Source organism: Lipotes vexillifer, unplaced genomic scaffold (assembly GCF_000442215.2).
Source record: "Lipotes vexillifer unplaced genomic scaffold, Lipotes_vexillifer_v1.1 scaffold1624, whole genome shotgun sequence".
Classification (NCBI taxonomy): Eukaryota; Metazoa; Chordata; class Mammalia; order Artiodactyla; family Lipotidae; genus Lipotes; species Lipotes vexillifer.
Genome location: NW_006772955.1, coordinates 252,485 through 277,708, shown reverse-complemented (window position 1 = coordinate 277,708; position 25,224 = coordinate 252,485). Strand labels below are relative to the sequence as shown.

The window sequence follows — 25,224 nt, the reverse complement described above, 5'->3', positions numbered from 1 at the left end:
TTGTCATCTGTCTGCAAAGATTTTTGAATTTTTTTTCCACTGATAGCTAAGTCTATTTTGACAATCTATTTAAAGGAATGAAGCTAAAGTTGTTTTAAGGAACTAAGTTGCTGCCATTCAAAGACCCTGGGGAATTTTCTAGCCTAGTGCCTTAATATCTTTATTTGAGTATAATGTGGCCCATGCCTGGCATTTTTCTAAAGCACTAATTTAGTAAGCATATGTAATCTGCCAGGAGGGACCAGAAAAACATACTAATAAATCTTATTATCTAAACATTTGGAAAAATGACTTGGGAGATGTGTCCATAATACATTAAAAATATTACACAGTGTATGACAGGCCTCTACTTGGAAGAGGAAAATCAGAAATTGTGATGCACTTGCTAATTCCATTTCCTGAACAAGATTTTTTTTTTTTTTTAACTGCCATTCACTCTGCAATTGGACAAAACTGCCATGTATTATTTTTGCTGAGGACAGAGATCTGGACGCTGTGCTGCAGACTTGAAAAGGTATCCATCCCTCACTTCATTTTCTCCAGCAAGATGAAGTCTCACAAAATCCTCAGAGATTTTGGAGAATCCACTTTGCCCTTCAAAATTTTGTATGCCCAATCTTTGTAGTTTAATTGAAAAGTCTGGGGGCTTTGAGGACAGAAATATCGTTTGAAATTTGGATTTCAGATTTCAACTCTGTACTTATTCATCTATAATATTTATTGCCCTATTTAACCTCTCTCAGACTGTTTCTCACTTGTAAATTAGGGATATTATATGCCTTCACATATATCCCTAGTTACATAGGTATAAGTGGCAGAGTTAGAATCTGAAATCCAAATTTTAAAGATATTTCTGTCTTCTTAGTTATTAAACTTTGATGAATCTTAAATAAAGTTTAATATTATTAATGACAACATGAATCTATTGCTTATAACAAAATATGTGAAATTAAAATATAAGTCAGATAATGAAAATGATCATCAGGGGGGTATTATTACTTACCAAATTACCAAATGATCAAATCTGAATCCACAGGTCTGACTTTATAGCACATAACCACCATGCTGTATTGTTCTCAAGAGATTTGGTAAGAATTTATCTTTCTAAATGTAATCCCTGAGGGCATGGATTTGTCTTAAAGCATATGGTAGGATGTTAAAAATAAGTTCTTTCTTTCTTAGTTTTAGCTTAAATATTAATATAATTGTTATAAAATACTAAAAAAAAAAAAGTTTTAAATATATCACTATGGAAGAAAAGCAAACTTTTCTTTATCAGAAACTATATCAGTTACATGGCCTGCACTGTCATCCCACAAAGTTAAAATAGTAAGAGTACTTACTACTGTGGTGGTCATGAGAAGTAAGGGAGATCATTAATGTTTGTAAAGCACTTAACACAGTGCTTACCAAATTACTGAATGATGAAGTAAACTCTGAATCCATATGTTTGATTTCATAGCATCAATTTGTTTTTAATTAATGTTTGATTGGGGCAAGATTTTTGCTATATTGTCATATTTTGTGGGAATATATTAACAGCATGTGTGTGTGTGCGTGTGTGTGTGTATACTTATTAGTATTATTAAATGAGATCAACATATTTTTCCAGTACAAAAAATAAAAATACTTTAAGTGCCACTAAATTTTACAAGTTCTTGTCCTGATTTACCATGACTACATTGTTTCAAATCTTAATCATGCTCTAAGGAGCTTAAAAGCACTCACTTCCACTTAATCCCACCATTCACTGCTGGACACTAAATTTTTACCTCATTGATGTCACTAACAGAGGGATAAAAATGTTAGAGTTGAGAAGATAAAATATTTTAGAGTTGACATGGTCCAATCACTTTATTTGTAAATGGAAGTACTGGGCTCATAAAACTCATAACACTTTTATTAGAAATAAAAGGAGAAGAGGAGGGAGATGTACCAATACAAACCAACCTCACCCCTGAGTTACAGACCTCTGCATTCCCACCTGGCACCTAATCCATTATACTGCATTTAGCTATTAAAAATTTAAGTACATCTGGACTTTACTCTGTGGCTCTAACTGTTCTATCTGGGATGGAAACTGAGCATCACTACCATGTTTTTATGAAGGACATTTTGACAAGTTATTTTAATAATACACAAAGCTTTATGCATTTGAAAATTCATGATGAAGAGCTATGTCAGCCCTCCAGGAGGATGGTTCACTGAGCTAAGTGGAGGCTGAGGGGTCTGGCAGATGAAAACAAACTCTTCTGTCTTTACTTTGAGAAATGTTGCTATTTTAAGATGCTAAAGGGTGATCAGAAAGAAGCAAGAAACTTCTGGATACAGTCTACCCTCAACTCTTATTTATATGTTCCCAATGCTTGGAGAGTTACATTATTGAATCAGATAAAACTGATTACTGATGGCTTTTTAAAACTCCTCACAAGAAGGCAAGTATTAATGTCTTAGGAAGTCTAATTCACTATTCTTCAAAATGCCTAAAGCTAAACTCTTGATTAAAACTTCTGGTTGTAATCTGAGATATATTTTTCGCAATTTCTTTCAGCATGCATCAAAGTCAATAGAGAAAATATTTATAGAAACTGTAAAAACAATACTGAGTGTAAGAATTAAAAATAGATGAGTGATTTGAAATTCTTTTACTTAAACTTGTAGTAACAGCATTTTGCAATTAATTTATAGAAATAATGTTATAGACCCACTGATATGTCTTTTACTCAAAATATTGTGTGAGGGGTTTAATTGTAGAGAATCAAATACATTTTCCACTGTTTAAATAACAAAGATTCTGTCTCCTACTCTCATCTCAAGCTAAGAAATCAATATGGTTCAGGAAATGCAGCTTAAAAAATAATCATTGATTTTGCTCTCATACTGATTCCTGAATAATGCTGAGAAATTCCCAACATACTAGAATCTAAATACTTCCTCTTGAGCAAACGTAAGCTGAAACTACCATAAGCTACATGGGACAATGTACTGAAGAAACTATTTTAGCTCTGTGGGTTAATGAAAAAATAAGTTGGAAGAAGGGGAAGAGTTTCTCCAGGGATAAACTGAAAGGAAAAGAGCTGCTCTCCATAGAAAATTAATTTCACAACACAAGAAAAGAGAATATCCACATGTGTCAGAACTAAGTCCATTTTTTCCATGATGCCTTTGAGGACCACAGACACATTCTCCAGGAATGAAGAAGAGGACTCCTCTCTTATCTCTCTAGGCTTTTATGATAGAAACCACTTGATCTCACTTGCCATTCAGCCCTTCAATACATATTTATGAATTACCTCTTACGTGTGAGGCTCTAGACCTAGAAACAAGGTTGGATAAATAAATGTTTTCACAGTCCAATGAACTAAACAGATACATAAACAAATAATTTTAATCATTAGTATTATCTACAATGTACAAGATTATGGCAAAAGAGGGAGTAATTAATTCTCCTCAAGTTAGGGGAATATAGATGTTTGAAAAGTTTCACAGAAAAGAAGCAAATTTTGATTCACATGATGTACAAATTGGAATTGGGCAAAATATAATAATAATAGTGTTACCAGTTGCTTGCTAGGTGCTGAACACTGTGTTAAATGCTTTACAAAGACTAATTATCTCAGTTAATCCTCATGAGAGCCACTGGGGTGGGTGCTATTATTGTCTCAACTTTATAGGTGACAAACTGTAAAGCAATAGAAAAGTTCAGAACTTTGCCAAAGTCATGTAGTGGGAAGCTGGATTTGAACACAAGCCCAAACCTTTGCTCCTGTCTACTATACTTTGCTGTCCCACCTGTAGAAGGAAGAAGAGGTGTCTCAGATGAGAACCATTCAAAAGCCAGACATGCAAAACAGCACTGAGCAATTCAGCATGTGTGGAGCAAAAGCTCTATTTCTGGAGTGACAGGCATAGGACTGGGATAAAGAAAACAGCGACCAGGCAAGGAGGACTGTGTATGCCATGCATACTGAGGATGGAGTAAAGAAATACAAGACTGTAGGCCAGGAGATCAGATGGGAGATGACAACATTAGCCAACATGAAAGACTAGTCAGTCTGAAATAAAACGGCATCAATGTGGCAATAGGTGATTAGCAAAATGCCAAAGAGAAAGAGTAGATAAGATCTGGAGAGGGACTGACTGTGGAGAGAAAAGAAGGAAAAGACTCCTGGGTAGCATGGTGTAATGTATACGACAAACCACAACAAAAAGGATGAAAGTTGTTTTCCAAAATCCAGATGTTTAGGTTTACTGCAATTCAGGATTTCATGTGCATCTTTAAGATATGCATATGCCTAGTGAAAGCACCATCTATTCACTAGATTTTTCTCTGAGAATGCATGCCCCATTCCTTAATCTTTTCGCTAGGCAAAATATATCATTTTGTTCCCTTTCGCTACCTGAAAAAAAGTTACCTTCATCCCTAATCCATGCAAACCCACAGGAAGAATCTAATTTTACCTTTCCTTGTGTGACATTCAAATTGCTTTGCAGATGTTATCTCACCAATATTTACATTAGCCCTGTAAGCTGTGCCATGGAAAAACATACCCCTATCTTTAAAGGGTAAAGAGAGATTAGTTGACTCATCAGGGGAGCTGGAAAATAAATAGCTCACTCTCTGGAATCAGCTCATTATGTGTAAGAACAACTGGCAAATTGTTATTGATATTTCATGTGGCTTGAGTTGTTGGAGTCTTTAGTTACTAGTAAACAATGAACTCAGCAGCAGAAGAGAAACTGAAGATGGCTTTTTTAAGACAGGCAGTTTTTTTTTCTTAATTCTTCATAAGCTTTTCCACTGACCTGCGGACTCAATAAATAAGAATTTCAAGGTGATATTCAATATCAATGAAATATCCATAGAAATGTGGAGAGAAATGTTCACTATATAATACACCATCATCTTTTTACATCAAACATCATCGTGCAATCCGTCCCAATAAAATAACATGAAAATATATTTTACAAATTTCTACCACTAAATGAAGTTATAAGGACAGGTCTGTCATACTCTTTATTTTAGGCTGGTAAGCAACTCTGATAAAACACTGTAGCCCACTTTCCCAGTGAAGTAATTAATAAGTCCTGGGGAGAAATGGCAAATTATGATAGCTTTCTTTTCCTTGAATCACCTTTTCTTTGTTGTTTGGTTGGTTTCCTGTTGTTTTTCAGGTTCTCATGCTCGCTCGAATTTCTTCCCATGGTTCTGGCTATTCCTTCTCGGTTTCCTTGGCAAGTCTCTGCACTGCCTGACCTTAAAAACTTGAAGTACCCTCTTGGATCCCTTCTCTCTTTTATCTACACTCACTCCCTATGGATGATCTTACCTAATTCTAGAAGGACATGATGGTGGCTTGGGCCACAGTGGAGTGCCATACAGGGGAAGAATAAAAGGCTGCATACTGAGTATATTGTAAAGGTAGACCCAATAAGATTTCCAGAATGACAGACTATGGGGTACACATAAAAGACAAACATCAAAGATGGCTCCATGATTTTTGGTTAAATAACAGAAAGGATTAAGTTGGCTAAGACTGTGAAGATGACAAGTCTGTCCTAAAAGGAATCAGGAAGTGAGTTGTGGATATGCTACAGTTGAGAGGTCTATTAGATATTAAAGGTTGATTAGTGTCTTAATTAGCATTCAATCAAAGAAGCAAAACTTACGGGGTTCAGACTTCATGAGAGCAAGTATATTGGCTATTCTGTTAAATAGTGTTTCGTAATTCAGGCACATGATCGTCATGGAATAATATTTGTTGAACTAAATGAAGAAGCACCAGTTTTATAATTAAATGAAATGGCTTAAAATTTTTCAAATTATACTAACCAGGTTTTATGGAATTCCATACACAAAGAATGACTCATATCTTGATGTACATCCTTAAAACAACTGTGTCTATTTTATCTTTTTGGTTGAATCATATGAAATTTTAAGTTATTTTTAACCTACAAAAATGGCACTTTCATATGGCTTTACTAATATGCTAACTACCACTCAGGGAAAATGCACAGAAATTTAGATAAATCTATAAATAAAATTTATCTGTGTCGTGTGTTGTGTGTGTGTACGTATGTATGTATGCTAATTAATTTTCTCCTTTGACTTCCTGAGGTTTACAAATATAGGTCCCAATTCTGAAATCTACAACCAAATGGATACCAGTAACTTCATAATAAGCAAAAATAAATTAACAAAAACATAGGACTGTCAATGACCCAGAACACAACCCCATGTAAACTAGCTGTCCCTCTGCAGTTATATGCAGTTTAAATGCTGGCACTCAGTACTTTAGTGGGGAAAACAATTTGTGTGGACTCCACTGTGGTTTTGCAGCGTTTAATAGCCATTTTCCCCACTGTAAAGAACGTAAAAGAAACACTTAATACTTAAAATAGTGAGTCAAGTTCTCATTTTCACTCTTGTATTATATTATTATAATTCATTTTTATATAGTGGTCGCCTGAACAAATCCAGCTACTTCACAGTGACAAACACACACACACACACACACACACACACACACACACACACATACAAAGACACGTATGAGGAAAATTTAAAGATTTCTATTTTGTCCCTTCTCACAGAGGAAAATAAAGGAAAAAAAGTTATTTAAACCCCTCATTTTAAGAATGCTAATTCTCACATGTTCCTCCTCTATTATTCATTCCCTATCTACCTTAAGCATTGACTGTACTATTCTTATGCAGTCTATTTCTTCCACACACTTAAATATTCACAAATTAAGGGAAAATGATGAGGGAAGAGAATGTGTCCTTGGAATGTGAGGTGGCAGGTTCAGGTGAGATGCTGAAATGGGAACAGGAATGGGATGCCGAAAGAGTGAACAGCTGGAAAAGAAAACCAACTCACTGATCACCCGTGACATGTCAACCAGTTGCTAGTTTGCTTCCTTAGCAATTCTGCAAGTTAAGATTATCCCCTTCTGACTCCACATTTGAATAGCTTGAGGTTTATAAAATTTTCCAAGGCAACATGCATTTTAAAAATTTATTCACTCATTTATTTGTTTGGTTTTATTTTGCATTTCGTCAAAAAATGATTTGAAACAGCTTTAGAATCATACATTTAATAAGTGATAGAGCTCACATGGAAACACAGCTCTCTTTGATATCAAACTTTTGTTCTGCCATCTAAATCATGCCATCCTTTCTTAATAGGAAAACTTGCTAATGACCAGGTAATAGATTAAGGACTTGTATTTTCTCTTTCCGAAAGGACTGATTTCACCTGTTTGCCAAAATAAAATGAAATGACTATAAATCACTAAAACAATATCTCATCTCTACATTAAGCCAGAGTAATTCTAAATTAAATAGTATCTCTAGGAAAACTTCATAAAGAAAATCATGAGTAAAGTCATCTTTTAGTTCTCTAGCCCATTGGCAGTTTGTTCAGTGGTCATTTCTATAACTCAGTATGTCAGGGTTCATTTTGTTTCTTTAATTTTATTGACGGAAATTTCTATACAGATCTGGTTCTACACCCTTATATTTTTCAACTTATATGTATGTTTTCCAAATCTTGATTGTGGAGATGCTTTTCTTTTTTTTAATAAGAAGGAGGATCCCATGTAAAACTGTTTCTTTTTGTGTAGACCTTTTTCAGCATATTTTTCAAATAGAGGGACTCCTTAAATGTAGAACATGACACTGAATGCTAACTGAACAAGTGTATGTTCTTATATGTAGTTGGCTACATTATAGCTGTTATTTTATATAATTGATTACTCTATATTGAAATACACACATATGGAATTTAAACAGAAAATCTTTTTCTTAATTTTAGAATTGATGCCCAAGATTTGTTACATGTGGCTGTTAAATATATCACGGGTTAAGGATTGTAGATATTCAAATTCCTGTTGAGTGGTAGAGGACATCTTATATAGTAAAGACAGTTAAAGTTTACATTGCAGACAGGTTTGTCCCTGCACTATAGAGTAATTCTATATAAGAACTTTAATTAAATCAATGTATTAGATTTTTTTTAGCTCCACATCCTAAGGCTTACCTACACTAGAGAATGTGACATTGGGCTTTTGGAGTCAGAAGTTGGGTTTGAAACCTGCTTCTTCCATTCTATAGATTGGCAGAGAAAGAATTAAATTTTCTAAGCCTTATTTTATCAGATAATATCTACAGGAAAGGTTATGTGAGTATTGGAATTTGCCAACCTTTAGATCTGAGTACACTGCAAATTAGTCAGAAGCTTAAATAAACACAGGAATAACATGTTACTGACCTTCACAAAGGCATGAACTAAACATTATTGGTATTTATACTGTCTAAACCTCCCCCAAATTATTTGAACTAGTTGGGTTTGAGGACATGACAATAGTACCTGTATCATCTGTTTCCATGGTTAACTTTTTAATTTACAATTGGTGGTGATCACATAAGTGAAAGTGCTTTATAAACTCTAAGAGAATTAAAAGATCCATTATTGTTTTGATTTCTATTGCTTGTATATGAAGTTCTGTTTCACAACTAACCTACAAAGTTGACAATGCCAAGTATAAGCTTCCTGCAAACTCACACTTCAAAATAATTAAGGAGTGACTTGAATTCTATTTAATGACAGTGCTTTTATTTCTCTTCTGACCTCAGCTCCATTTTTTAGGGTAAACCCTGTAACCACTGGGCTCCAACATCTCCTGTCAATGTCAACGACCTGGACATCTTAATGGGCTATAACCAAGGAGTGACTTGGTATGAAGTATCCAGATCACTTCTCTCCTCTTTTTGGTCTATGCTCTTTGAAGGGTAGTAAGTCGGTCTGTTTACACTACAATATGTTTAATAAAATTATCAATGAAATGTCTGTTTAATTTTTATTGTTTTATTATTAAGCCAACCCATAGCCTTCAAACAACTCATATGTGATTCCATAGAAGACTGTAGATTCCATAGAGCCTATCTTACCAGAGAGACCCTTCTGAGGAGAGGACTAAGGCTTTTTAATAAAGTTTGTCTTGGGCAGCTTCTTCTATATTCCAAAGTCTTGTTTCAGGAAACAAAGCTAAAGAAATAAAAACTACTAGGGTAATTTAAATTGATAAGAAAAACCATAAGAATATTGTCAACAGGGTTATAAATATCTTCTGACTACATAATTTGGATCCACATGTCTTTACCTCTTTTTATATATAATGGAAATTTTGTTTTTAATGAACAAGTCACTATCAACATATTCCTCATTTGTAAAAAGCAGCAATTGGATTTGGTCAGTGAATTCCACACAGTACACTGATCCCATACAATGTTCCAGTAATTTAAGTGTTGATGGTCTAAATAGTTTGAGATAATCTGTGTGATTTTGGTGATGTGCTGATAAACACATCTGGGTGTGATGAAGGCCGATTTCTGACATTTGCCAATTTCTGTGGTGTCAATATTTCCACAATACCAAATTTCAAGCTACCAACAGCTTAATAACTGACTCAAAAAATTCCTGAATATTTAGCAATCAGCTCTCATCAAGTGATAAGAGCCAGCTCCAGCATATCATTGAATGTTCCTATGCTGAAGCTACACAAACACAAATGATAGAAAAATAAAAGTCTTGGAGTATAACCAGCTTTTTCTCAAAGATTTTTGACCGTTAAATACTCTTTATAAATTAGTATCAATGTAACTCATGTTTACAGATCATAATGTCAGCCTATCTGTATCTTCTCATCCAGGTCTTTCCATGCAAGTCAATCCACCATCTGAATCCTACTATCTGTATTTCTTTGCTGGGGGGCTTTCTGCCAAGGCACCCTTTTCTTGCTTATGCTGCAAGAGATGAATATCATGGAATTGAAATCTCTGGAATTATCCTCAGCCAATATCCAAGAGAAGTTTTACAATGTCCTCCAAAATTTTCTCTAGGATGATTACATTCCATCACTTTTAATTGTCTACCTTCCCTTCTTTGTCTTACTTCTCCATCCCCTGCCACTGTTTCTTTCTAAAATACTTAGTTTTGGATTTTTGTCTCAGGGTCCATTTCAGGAAAAATCCAGACTAAGACACACAGTTTAGAAAATGGTGGGCTAGAACATCTCCACGACCACTTTGGCTCTAATTTTCAAAGATTAAGATAACATCCAGAGATTTTTTCTGAATCTTCAGACTACAAGCCTCAAGTCCCTTTTATCACTGTGCCTGGCCTATGTGGGTCACTTAATAAATATTTGCTGAGCAAATTCTTTCTGAGAAAAAAACCAAGAGATGTTGACAAAGGAAAGAGTATGAAGTCAGGAGGTGCTTCCTAAAACCTTCCTATCTTTGGGGGACTAACTAGAAATTTAGGCTTTCTCTCAATAGCCTGTGTACCCACGGCCTCCTCACTTTGCCAATACTTGCCCTGCTTCTTTGTCTCTTCTTTCGCACCTGCCTTGTGTGTGCTTCAATATCTTACCATTTTTCTCCAACCTCTTGATAGTTTCAAATACTCAGTGATTAAGAAATACTCGTTCCTCATAAATCCTTCCAATTAATTCACCTTGAATACTTGTAGGAAAAGATTTTTATACATCCTATTATAATGTCACTTGCTGAGACATTGCTAGACACTTGTATATATTATTTAATGTAGCATTTACAAATATAATTTGGAGTAAATATTATTAAACCCATTTTGTAAATGAGTAAACAGGCTCAGAGAAGTTAAGTCATTTTCCAAACTTGGAACAGTTATTAAATGGCAGAACTAGGTGTTCTTCCTAGGCTCTTTTCATTAGATCACACCCTTTCTTACATTTAAAAAATAAAAGAGTTAAGAAAATTTTGTGTATATCCCAGGATTCATGTAATAATAGTCTAGTATGGGATATACAAACATCCAAAGTAGCATTTTTTCTTTCTCCTTTGTGAAACAATGTAGACTCGTCCCAGAACATCTCTTTCATTAGCTGTGTTACCCTGGACCACATGCTAAGCCTCATTTATTAAATAATAATCATCATCATCATTATAATAATAATGACATGTACTCCACAAAATTGTTGTAACAGTCAGTTAAATTAACATGTCAAGAATGTTTAACACAGTTGAGAGAGACCTTCAAGATGGCGGAAGAGTAAGACGCGGAGATCACCTTCCTCCCCACATATACAGCAGAAATACATCTACATGTGGAACAACTCCTACAGAACACCTACTGAACACTGGCAGAAGACCTCAGACCTCTCAAAAGGCAAGAAACTCCCCATGTAACTGGGTAGGGCAAAAGAAAAAAGAAAAAACAGACAAAAGAATAGGGACAGGAACTGCCCCTCTGGGAGGGAGCTGTGAAGGATCGTGGCAAAGTCAATTGGAAATCTTCTGGAAAGAATTCAGCATTTTAGATGCTATTAAGAACATCTGTGATTCACAGGAAAAGCTCAAAATATCAACATTAACAGGACTTTGGAAGAAGCTGATTCCAATCCTCATGAATGACTTTGAGCAGTTCAAGTCTTCAGTGGAGGAAGTAACTGCAGATGTGGTGGAATAGCTAGGAGAACTAGAGTTAGAAGTGAAGCATGAAGGTATGATTGCATTGCTACCATCTCATGATAAACTTTAATGCATGAAGAGTTGCTTCTCATGGATGACAAAGAAAGTGGTTTCTTGAGATGGAATCTACTCCTGATGAATATGCTATGAAGATTATTGAAATGACAACAAAGGATTTAGAGTATTACATAAACATCATTGATAAATCAGCAGCAGGCTTTGAGGGGACTGACTCCAATTTTGAAAGAAGTTCTACTGTGGGTAAAATGCTATCAAACAGCATTGCATTTACAGAGAAGTCGTTCATGAAAGGAAGAGTCAATCAATGTAGCAAACATCATTGTGATCTTATTTTAAGAAACTGCCACAGCCACTTCAGCCTTCAACAACCATCACCACGATCAGTCAGCAGCCATCAATATCGAGGCAAGACCCTCCACCCGCAAAAATGATTATACCCCGCTGAAGGCTCAGATGATGTTTTTAGCACTTTTTAGCAATACAGCATTTTAAAATTAAGGTGTGTACATTGCTCTTTTTTAGCTGTAAGTCTACTGAACAGTTACTAGATATAACTTTTATATACACTGGGAAACCAAAAATTTCATGTGACTCTATTGTGAAATTCACTTTATTGCAGTGTTCTGGAACAGAACACGCAGTAACTCCAAGGTATGACTTGTACAGGTTTTATTACTATTACATCATTTTATTTTGTCTTGAGAAGTCTTTCCCATACAAGACTCAAATTTGGAAAGATTAAGGCTTGGAAAACCTTACTGATTTTATTTCCTCCCTGCTGAGTACAGTGCCCAGAACCAAAGTGTGTAATAAATAACGATTTAAGATAAAACAGATGACTATTTAACCATCACCTATAAAATGGATCACGTGGGTGAATGGAATTCTTTCTAGAGCCTCAGTTCAGTTTCAAAATTAATAGGAGAAAATGGAATCTGCCATCATATGATACACTTAAGAAATATTGCTAATAATAACCTGGAAACTTGCCTCATCCAATCCCTACCGTCTTAGTTTTCTGAGGCCACTGTAAGAAATTACCAGAAATTGGGTGACTTAAAACACGAGAAATTCATTGTCTATCAGTTCTGGGAGCCAAAAGTCAGAAGTCACCAGGCTGAAATCTTGCTTTCAGCAGGGCTGAGCTCTCTCCAGAGGCCCTAGGAGAGCACTTGTTCCTTGTCCTTTCCAGTCAACTCATGGCTGTAGGCATCCATTGGCTTGTGGCTTCATCTTTCCTATCTTCAAGGGCAGCATATTCAAATATCTCCCTGCTCTGTCTTTGTACTGCCTCCTCCTCTCAGTGTGTGTCAAATAAGGACAACTGTGACTGCATTTAGGGTCCACGAGGATAATTCAGGATAATTTCAGTATCTCAAAATCCTTAATCACATATGCAAAGACACTTTTTCCTTATAAGGTAAAATAGGTACAGGTTCCAGGAACTGGGACCCGCTATCTTGGGGCCATTTTTCAGCCTACTATGTGTATTTTCCATGTAATAACTCATTAAAAAATATACCATGAGTAACGTTTAATTTGTGCAAGCCATATATTAAGAGATAACATTTATTAGGAAGAACAAGGAGGGACACAATTATAGCTGTTCTCATAACTATTATCTCCTTGGACCATCATAACAACTGTGGGAGTGGATGTGAGTGTTTCTACTTATATGATGATAACATCTAAGTATCACAGATAGTAAGTGTCAAAGATATGATTTGAAGCTGGTGTACTTTAGTACCACTAACTTTTTTAGTACCGTGACACCTATTTTTGTCCTAAGCACTGGTCTTTTCTACACCTCTGAAGGGGAAAAATAGTTTATAATTGCCTAAGTAATAGTCTCAAAATATTTCCAACATTCTGTGAACTTGTACACTCACTAGAAATAAACCTTAAAATAATGATTTTCTAAACCAACTTTCTTTAAAGTTACATTTTACCACTAAAAATATAGGTTAAATGATGAAAACACTTTTTAAAAAAATTCTTGCTTGATGGTCTGATAACTATGCATTTTACATTTATTTATGACATGTACTAGAGAACTGCTTACTTTGGTGGTCAATATTTTTAAACACTCCTAGAATAAAAAGCTCTAAGTAAATCCAAACACAATTTACAGCTACTTAGGGATTTGTTTGAAATACTAATGACCATCTTCTTGGAATTTATCCTGAGTTTAGTACTTAGATATTAACTCACAGCTTATGAGTTACTGTTTCTACAGATTAAGAATTTATAAACTTTGGAGTTTAAGGAATCAAGGGGATCATTTCATGTAAAACCCTATTTTACCAATGACACACATAAAAGTAGTGACTTCTCCAAGGTGACAAAATCACCAGATGCTGGTAAAAACTCCACTCTCTCAATAATCAGCCCAAGTCAAGTTACTTTTCTCATGCTTCCTTCCTCTCTCCCTTCTTTCTTTCTTCCCTTTCTTTTTCCCTTTCTTTTTTTTTTTGTGGTTTTCTTCTTTCATTGCAGCATGTGAGGGAACCAAAAGTACAATACCCTGCCTTCCAGCTCCATATGAAAAAAACTTGGGATAGCAAGTTTTAGCAGCTTCTAAACAATATGAGGTTTTCTGATTCTCTAGGACTTTCAAAGTCATTTCAAGTTGGTTTAAGGAATAACTCTCATAAGTTTGGGGACTCATTACTATGAATTATGGACAGTGACCTATCCCATACAACTTACATAAATATAACCTGTTGAAGCATTATTTATTATTCACTCAACAAATATTTATCAAGTTCTTACTATTTTCCAGAAAAGATACAATAATAAACAAATATAAATAAATAAATAAACAACATAATTTAAAAAGTAAATATAACTTTTCTGTTCTTATATCTTTAAAAAACAAATACGTATATGGTAAATAATACTCCGTACACTTAAAATTTTGTTAATAGGGTGAGAACTACATGTTGTAGGTTTGTGTGTTATTTTTAATAGACTTCATTTTTAGAGCAGTTAAATAGCAAAGTTGAGAGGAAAGTACAGAGATTTCCCATCTTCCACCTACCCCAACTCAGCCATAGCTTCTACCATTATAAGTCCCCCACTAGAGTGGTACATTTGTTACAAGGTTCACTCTTGGTGTTGTACATTCTAATAGTTTGGACAAACGTATAATGACATGTATCACAATTATAGTAGCACACAGAGTAGTTTCATATGCGTAAATTTTTTCTTTTTTCTGTCTACTTATCTCTCCCTCTCTTCTATCCTTTGACAACCACTTTTTTTTTTTTTTTTTTTTTTTTTTTTGGCCGTGCATGCAACATGCGGGATCTTAGTTCCCCAACCAGGGATCAAACTTGTGCCCCCTGCATTTCGGGGGTGGAGTCTTAACTCCTGACCCGCCAGTGAAGTCCCACAAAACCACTTGCCTTTTTATTGTCTCCATAGTTTTGTCTTTTCCAGAATGTCATACAGTTGGAGTCACACAGCATGTAGACATTTCAAATTGGTTTCTTTAATTTAGTAATACGCACTTAAGTTTCCTCTACGTCTTTTCGTGGCTTGATAGTTCATTTCCTTTTAGTGTTGAATAATATTCCATTGTTTGGATTATCACAGTTTATTTATCTATTAACCTACTGAAAGAAGTTGCTTCAAGGTTTTGGCAATTAATGTACAAAGCTATTACAAACAGAGAAGATCATTTACCTAATGCTATATGACTAAAGCTTCCCTAGGTCATTTTTACTAAGCATTTGAATGTAGCAATAAATATAAAATGAGAGAAGTAAAGATCCTTAATATGTTTGGAATGAGGGTGAAATTATACGCAAGGGAGCATTACTAACAAAGATATGGTGATGCAAATACATCATGCATGACTTGGGACTTGAAATGATTAAAGTATTACTTACTGCTCTGATCTGAGGGTTAGAAAATGGGTGAAGCTAAGAGAGAGTAATAGAAGTGTTTGATGGTTTTCTTTATACATTTTATGCTATTGGTCCAATATCTAGGCAATCTTTTGCAATGAACCTTTCTTTCCTGTAGCAAATTCATCCCAGTTTTGAGTCGGGTTGCTCCCATCTAACAAAAGGATAGAAATGTGACTCAGACTTGGCCAAAATGCTCTACTCCCCTGCCCATGATGATTGACTCAGGTATCCAAACAATATAGGCTCTTTCCTGGGAATTTTTCTGTTCATGTTATCTGAAAAAATGGTCTCATTTGGCTATTGTTTCTAAGCTGGCAGAATATTAATCAGACAGTTCTTGGACTTCTTGTCTGCCATGTGGAGAGAGACACTATGAGAGATGGAATGAGACTGTCCGGTAGTTAGAGAGAGTCCTGTCTAACCTTGGTATTTATATTTAAATGAAATATGGAGTTTTAATGTATTTGTTTGTTTGTTTGTTTAAGACCATTTTCTAAGCAAATAGTTTTCCATAGTATTGCTTATTGATGAACAAATATTACCTCAGAACCCAATGACAATAATAACTATGATGATGATAATAGTTTCCATTTATTACAAGCTAACTGTCTAAACATATGCTAAATGTCTCTCACACATTGTTTTCTCATTTATTAAATTAGCAATATTCTGAGGTGCTTAAAACTTATAAAATAATGTTTACAGAAGACGCAAAATTAAGAAATCAAACTTTCCCCTTTATCTGAAGCATGACAGAGAATACTAGACATTCCTCTATCATAGAACAGAAATAGTGATCCAGATGCAGCCAGGGGCTAAAGACACAATTTCAACTGAAAACTATTCCTAAAATTGTGTACAATGTCAGCGTCTATCCAACATTCTCAAGCAGGAAATTAGAACCTGGTGGAATTAATTGATTGTAACAGTAAATAAAATGAGATTTTTGGTAGACCATAATCTCCCATAAGACAGCAGTCCTGGTTTACTTCAGAAACACTGAGTAAAAATTCTATGTCCTTGCAAACTAGAAAGTTTACTGAAGTAATTGTATCTGATAGTGGCAATTTTCAGATTTATTTTCCTGTTTATTACTCTTTGGCTGTGTCAATCTGTTTGGCTGTTCCAACCCATTTTTGTAACACATACTTACAGCATTACTTACTCTTTGCAAGTCAACTGGCCTGAAATTGGATTCAGCTATAATCATCAAAATTAACTACTTTCTTCACAGCAATAAACATCTAACAATCTTTTCACCTACAAGGAAACTTCTGAAGTATTCACTTTTTTTTGTTTGCTTTCTTGATTCTGAATAAATAGCCGTAAGTTCTAATCACTTCATTCCTTCCAAAACCCACACCTCCAATGACACATTCAGTGGCCTGAGTAGGTTATTGCCTTCATCGGCCCCTTTACAATATGTTATTGTAAAATGCTTATTTCAACCTGTTTTTATTGTAGATATTTTGTGCAAATTGTGTAATTATTATTGTATCATATTATATGGCAAAATATGTTACTTGTTATATAATATTAAATTCTGTTCCTTACACCCTTCATGATCAGAGATTGTTTTGTGTTCATTGAAATTTATAATATTTGTATATCTCAGGAACTAGCAAAATGTTGAGATAATTTTGGGAATTAAGTTATATGTTTATTACAAATGAATATATAAACAAACCTCATATATGCATCTAAATAAGCAGTATTAAAGTACTTCCATAGACAGATTTATATCTAATAAAAGTCTTTCCTCTTTCCCCATTGAAACATTGGCTAAGACTTATACCTAATAAAATGTTCTCTCTTTGTCTGTTTAGAAAAAAAATTGCCTAAGCTGTTTACCTGGAATATACAAAATGGCATTTGAATAGTATCACCCTAAAATTCACGTCTGCCTGGAAGCTTAAGTTGTGCCCCTATTAATAAAAAGTGTTTTTCGCACATGTAATTAAGCTAAAATCAGGTTATACTGGATTAGGGTGGGTCCTAAATCCCATAAGAGGTGTCCATAAAGAAGAGTAGAAAACAAAGAGATACATAGAGAAGGCCATAGGAAGACAAAGCAGAGATTCTTGACAAGCCAAAGAATGTCAAGGATTGCCAGGAGGCACTAGAAAGTAGGAAGAGGCAAAGCAGGATTATTCTCTAGAACCTTCAGAGGGCGCATGGTCCTGTGACATTTCTTTGATTTTAGACCTTTGTCCTTCAGAATGGTGAGAGTACACTCTTATTGTTTTAAGCCACCCAGCTTGTGTTACTTTATTACAGTAGCCCTAGGACCTAGTACAAATGGGTTATAATAAACTTTAGATAATGGATACACAATTAATCAAAATAACCAGGTGGCCAAAATTTCTCAGAAATCATCATTTTAAAAGGTAAACCAGAAGGAATAAAGTAAGAAAGTTGTGATGGAATTATCTGAAAACATCTCAAGCATGTCCTGGACTCAGTACATATTCAACTCAAACTCTCACAAAGCTTCATCTGCAGGCACCATTTCAGAATGATGGCCCTGGAGCACTCTTTCACATTCTAAAATATCCCATCATCTTCACTTGAGTGTCCTTATTGAGGCAAGAAGATGGAATAATTTATTTTACAGAGACTTACAGCCACAAGAATTGAAGGAAAATGGGTTTTCTTAAAATTTACTAGAGTTTTCTCTAGATCAGAGGTTATTGACTTTATTATTTTTTTGTTTCAGTCATGGACTCTCCCTGAAAATCTACATCCTCACCTTTGAAAAATACACATATTGCACCTATATTTTTTTTTCTGTCATCTTAATAATTTCCAGATGGTCAGAGATTCTCTGATATCTTGCTGGGTCTCTAACTATCCTTGTTGTAGAGAATAGCAAATTAGGGAAACAAGCTTCAATCTCCAAATTTGGACACGGTGTCCAATGTTTATTTAATTTATTGAAGTCACTGGTGCTAAGAACGGACTTAAATATGGTTTTCATTTATCTTCACTGTACACAGAGTCCCAGCCCCGTGTTTGTTTTGTGTGTGTAAAAAAATCTGAATTATAATATTTTAGTAAAGGTAGGATTCTAACTTTGAAGAGTCAGCATCTAGTTGAGGAAACAGTCCATACAAAAGCAAAGCTAAAATCACATGTTAAAGGATAGGCAAGAGGCCATGTATACACACAGGATATTGTAATATACACACATGCACAACTGGATACTCTATCAGTGTTAGAGCATGTCTCTCAACCACTCAGAGCCCTTCAGTGATGACATAACATATACTAAAGCTGGTTACCACACTCTAACCCTTTTTTTTTTTTAAAGAAAAGTTGTTAATACACTAGCTACCAAATTTTGGAACACCGTTTCCACAATGTGAAAGTTTTTCATAGTGTTAAACCCATATTCCCAAGGAAATATGAAAGCAAACATATTAGAAATAAATCAAATCCTCTCTGTTTCTAAAGTGCATTGCAGCTCTAGGGCAGACATGACTTAGACTTTGTCAATCAGATATGATCCCTTCAAAATGCAGATACAGCAATTACTTACATGGGAAAACAGGCTAGATGTTATCCATGGTCTGATGCACAAGGGATATGGCTATGTGATACCAGAGCTCCCTGTGATGGGAATATAAAGGTGGCTGGCAGCTTCCTGATCTTGGCAGAGGTAGCCCTGCCTTGAGACAAACAGCTCTGGGGTTTGTTTGTGGAGTTGTTCCTAAGCTCAGCCTACAAAATGCGTATGCACCTCTCCTAACATTTTGTTGAGTCCTTTAAATGGCTTAATAAGTCATTTTCTTCTTATCAGAGGTTGCTTTTTGTCACAACTGGCACATTGCCCCTAAAAACCCATGTTTTATTCCTCATATACCTGGATATGTGTCAATGATTATTTGGAACCCTTTGGAAACCCACAGATTGGCCAGTGACTTGACTGTAGCAAGACTTTCCCCCCAGGCACTTATTACAACAGCAATAAAACAAAACATTAAAGAAGATTAAATTGGTTATTAGTAGGAGATAGAGAAGGCAGATTAGTATTTCAAAGTTGGGTTAAACTATACGAGCCATGCGAAAAATAGATGAGCTAAGTAACTGAGAGACTAGAAAGAAAGGAAAATGGAGCCATGAAATAGAGAGAGGGAAAACCTGCTATGGAGAGTAGTTTTGACAAATTTCTGATTTCTATCACTGGCAGAGTAAGGCACACTTTTATGGTTCCTGACTTTATTATTACCATTTTAGAAATGTGATTTCTTATTTTTTCCTTACCTCGAACTATCTTGAATGAGTCTCGGGAAAATAATCAATCATAAGAATCTATACTAAAACAAACCATCACAGAAGAGATTTGGGGTGGGGCTACTTCCCCAACTTGCCTGTCTTCCTCCTTCCCTTCCTTCCTTCCCTCTTTCCTTCCTTCCTTCCTTCTTTACTTCCTTCCTTCCTCCTTCCCTCCCTTCCTTCATTTCCTTTCTTTCCTTCCTCCCTTCCTTCCTTTCTTCCTTTCTTTTTCCCTCTCTCTCTTCCTTTCACTTTTCTTCCCTTCCCTTTGTTATCTCTATGTACTCACTAATTTAATATAGACTATGTTTTAATACTAATCTAATTCAAGTATTTGTAGCTATGTACTCCTTTGAAAAGTCCTGAACATTATCAAACTCTCACATTTCATTAAGGAGTTTCAAACTAATCAGAGATGTTTGTCTCAATGCCTAATTTATCTAATATTTCAACACCTATGTATTACCCTACTTATCTCTTTCTTATATCTGGAACCACTATAGAGAAACTTATTTTATCCTAGGGGAAACAGTGGATAAAATTAAAGAAAATAAGAAATGACAATAGCGAGAAAGTGCTTTAAAAGTGCAAAGTCAAAGAGAATTCTAAGCTTTGGAGTCAATAAGATTGTCTATATCACATGATGATGCAGTTATGGAAGTCAGAGAAGAAAGGCTATGTGTTTTTGTTTCTTTGTTTTTCTTTCCGGTACAACTTTTTACATTTGCTGTAACCATACAAAATCCAAATACAATATGCAAAATAAGTAATTGAATGCATAAAACGGATTACATAAGAGACATCAGAATTAGAGACAGATTAGGACGTTACTAAAAAAATGGTGAGATAGCTACTATAAATCAATTTTTGCATTGTGAGAAGTCACATATTCTGCAAATGTGTACACTAAAAATACAGGATGTATGAGAAATTTGTGATTGAGGAAGACCACTTACTGTGTAATTTTGTGATCATAATATTAACAAAATAATGACAATGGTAATAAAAATATAACCACAGTTTAATATTTTCTAGCATTTATCCCCCAAATCATACTCAATCCTTTGCACAGTCTTACACTTAGAATTTACTGTTTTCTCTTTTGAGATGTAGACCCTACAGGGAATTGACTTCTAATAAAGTAGATTATCATCAGAATTAATTTCTGATACATATTTTTCACTAATCTCTTATTTTAATACGGGGGAATGCCTCAGAGTCTTCTATATTCACAGTTTAGTCAGATATCTTGGTGCAGTAAGAAACATTTTTTAAAATGTTTTGAAGGCACTAAAACACAACTACATGTACTAAAGGGAGGTCCTTTTGCATATTTTTTTTTGTCTTTGTATGATAAATTTTTTCTCTAAAATTTGACAAGGCTTTCCCCTGATTGCTTCAAACCTCAACATGTTGGGAAAAATTACATATAAACCAACACAATTTTTCAAACTTTACTGACATCATTCCATCATTTATTAATTGCCAATAAGGTGATTTGGTACAAAGAAATACACACTGTGGCAGAATAGATTTGACTTGCATGTTCCATGAAAGAGAATATAAGCAGAAAAGCAGAAGGCCTAGACCTGAAATTTGGAGACCCCCTAAATCTCAATAAAGCTTCTGTGAGTAAAAGCAATCCCAGGGCTTTCCTGGTGGCGCAGTGGTTGAGAGTCCGCCTGCCGACGCAGGGGACACGGGTTCGTGCCGCGGTCTGGGAAGATCCCACATGCCGCGGAGCAGCTGGGCCCGTGAGCCATGGCCGCTGAGCGAGAGCGTCCGGAGCCTGTGCTCCACAACGGAAGAGGCCACAACAGTGAGAGGCCCGCATACCGCAAAAAAAAAAAAAAAAAAAAAAAAAAAAAGCAATCCCAGACACAGGTTAAATGTGATGTCCATGTGAAGACATAGATACCCACAGAGACAGATAAAATAAAGGAGCTTTAAATACTGTGATTAACTCATAGCTACACTCTTTTCAGTCTCACTCTTAACTTTCTTGGTTGAAAAAAAAAAAAATCTCCTATTTCTTTTTCTTTTGCATTCTCACTTTGCTATCCATATTCTCCAAATATTCTCTGATGTTCTTTCCCAGTTATGAACACAGTCTTTGAATCACGGGGTCCCATATATTCCATTCCAGATATGACTGCCTGGATGGAAAAATCAAAATGCTTTCCGCCCTATACAGCATTTGCCTAAAAATAAAATCTAAATATTTTCCCCCTCCAAGGGATGAGGTAAATCTTAAAAACTAAATGTCTAGCTTCTAACATAAAAGTGCCTTTTAAGATATTTACCTTCACATATGAAAAAAATATAGATCATTCTTTAATAACTTTTCAAAAGTCCCTTCTTAAATTGGGACTTCCCCAATATCCTCACTCAGAAGTCATTCAGGAGATTTTGATCTTCTCCCAGAAATCTCTTTATACCTGTATGATCTCCCTCACCTCTCTGTATTTTGTTTAGTCAATTTGCCTTTTTATTTTATTACTCCTGAACAAAAATCTTTCAGGTAGTGTCCGTATAATTTTACTGTGCAGAGTATGGGCCAAGTATTTTGTTTAACCTCTACATACTGATTATTTGTCAAAATAACAAATCTAAAATTTCAATGAATTAATAAAAAGGAGTCAAATTAAAAGCATTCAGTTGATAATATATGTTCACCATTAGGTTTTGTTAGAGAAGTCAAAGACTTTTCTGGTTATCAAGTATCACCTTGCAGATTTTCAATATGATGAAAGTAAATAGTAGCAAATTTAATTACAAAGCTTACATTTGGCAGCCATTATTTCTGAAGAGTTGTATTGCTTTTTTAATTACTCTAGCCTATACACTTAGAAAATTAATAATAAACTTAAAAAATGATCCCGTGGAAGGAAATAAAATATTCTGTTAATCCTCATAGGTACCTGATATGAATAATTTATAGTTTGGTTTTAAAAGAGCTTCCGCCTTAAATTCTAGATTTTTAAAAAATTATGTAAGATGAAAAGTTAACTGATAATACACACACAGAGATATAAATTAGTCCATAATCCTCTCATTCTTATACAACGGGGTTCATGTTGTTGTTGTGTACGTGTGTGTGTGTGTGCATGGATGTGTGTATACACGTCTAAATGTACTTTCCTATTTTAATACTGGCTTTAACATTGTTTTAAACATTCCCTTTGTCTTAAATGATCCATGGAAAGTTTTAGACTTGAGTAATCGGGCCCTCTCTGAGCCCCAGAGAACAAGAAATTATCTAGTACAACCGGTATTTCGGTAACTCTAGTTTACTGACATTTTCCACCATAAACAGTAAATCCGAGATATAGGCCTCAGGGAAAACATTATCAAGTCCATCTCATTAGACTTTCTTAAGAAGACTCAGAAGAAAAAATCATTAGAAAGAAGTGAAAATACAATAGAATCATAAGGAAGACACTTAAAACTTTTCTTGTTTTCCTTTTATCTATACATCATTTTGCACATTTGATAAACCATTTTAATGTCATGATCAGAGTACAAATGCTGAATCTTGATACCAAGGCATTTGTATAGTCTATTTTTTAACCTGGGCATGAAGGTGTAAATGATATAGGAATAATGTAGTTCATGTGTATTTGAAATGTCTCAAAAGATTGGAGGAAGGAAGGAAGGGAGGGAGGAAGGAAGGAAGGAAGCAAGGAAAGAAGGATCATTTCTATCCCTCAGTTGGTGTAGATGCTGCTGGAAACAAAGTCCATGACCTAAGCTTGTGCTTTGGATAGCACAGGGTTGTGCCTCCTGCCACTTTAGCAAATGTGCCTTTATTCTTCTTGAAATTCCTCTCCAGTGTCACAGGTACTCTCTATTTGTTTTGTCTTTATTTTTCTCCTGTTTCCACTGACCCCCACCCAAAAGCTGCTAGCAACTCTGAGTTGCAGTCAGGAATGCAGCTAATTCTCTGGAGGGAGGGAGGGAGGGAGGGAGGGAGGAAGGAAGGGGAACAAAGGAAACTAGAAATGGCTAAAGCAGTTGATTTGGGATTTAAAATCCACCTTAAAGATGTATCTTTAATTAATCACGGTTTAATAGTTCTAAATAACTAATTTCATTCAAGGAAAAAAAGAAATAAAAAGGTGGAAATACAAATATGATGGAGAAATTTTAGAAAATAAAGTAGTTATGTAACAGGGTAGACAAAAAGTCAAAAGGAGGAAAAATCGTACAGCATTTTATAGGATCCTTACATTTTAAAGGCTGTAAGGAAAGCAGTTACAGCTTATTTATTTCAAACCTACATCACTCTAAGATTACCTCACATAAATTTTTCATTCTAGATTGACTTTTCCTAACATAAGGTCCATTTCTAACTAGTTCTCTTCTTCAGTGCCTGTGATGTCATTTGGTAGACAAATACATTTATAAAATACAAATAAATTTTTAACATTGCCCAAGCAAAATATAATTAGAAGGGAAAATGACCTGGAGATGTACGAACTAATAACATTATCAAATATATGTTAAAGTAGGGATTATATACTCAAGTTTTAACCTTATAGTTCCTCTCCATTAGTACTTAACTAAAGGACATATTTGCATGTGATCATACCCCAGAGCTTATGGCAAATCAATATGTTTGTTTCTGTATATTCTTTGACTTGTACGAAATTTTCCTGAAATATGTCTCACCTCATTTTGGAGATCTCGGATCATTTTGTTCTTTCTCTCCATTTCAGTCTTTAAAAAAGCAATCTGAAAATAAATAGAATATCATGTAGACATATTTCAAATTCATTTCTATAGCTTTTATAAATTTATTTTCACAATTTTTGAAGTATAATAAAATTATCTCTTTGTCAACAAATACTGAAAAAGAACAAAGGGTTAAAAATTTCATTATCCACATTTTTATTGCCAAATTCATAAATATATCCGCTAGTTATATCACATAACTTTTTCTTATGTAATAAAAGATTATTATTTTTTTTTACTTTAGTCTGTTTCTGTTTTATAAATAAGTTCATTTGGGGGGCAGGGATAGTTAGGGAGTTTGGGATTGACTGTACTCACTGCTATATGTAAAATAAATAACCAACAAGGACCCACTGTATAAAAAAAAAATGAAGAGGGGACAAGAGAATGATATGCTTGAGATGAGATTGGCCATGTGTTGTTAATTCTTGAAGCTAACTGATGGATTCATGGGGATTTATTACACTACTTCCACTTTTGTGTGAGTCTGAAATTCTCCATAATAAAAAAGTTTAAAAAAATTTTAAAAATTGAGAAATGCATGTTATGACTGTGATTCGCTTACTTGTCTAAACTTCAGTTTTTAAAAATGTGGTTCTTAAACAAAGTTAAATTCTAGGGTTGGGCCTAGGAATCTCTTTACTCAAGACATGCTCCAGGTAATTTTTATATAAGGCCAGGTTTGAGAGCAATTGCATAGTGATGCTCCTGACCTCAAAAGCATGGAACGTTATAAATACTGTACCAGAGAAACCATGATGTTTCC

General features: G+C 34.8%; 1 protein-coding gene across 1 annotated transcript in view; it reads right to left on the bottom strand.

Moving 5' to 3' along the window:
* Positions 1-25,224, bottom strand: part of LUZP2 (leucine zipper protein 2) — a 437,054-nt gene that overhangs the window by 176,540 nt on the left and 235,290 nt on the right. The window contains exon 5 of the mRNA XM_007447947.1: positions 24,396-24,458. Coding sequence (XP_007448009.1) covers positions 24,396-24,458 — 63 coding nt within the window. The remainder of the gene's footprint in view (positions 1-24,395; positions 24,459-25,224) is intronic.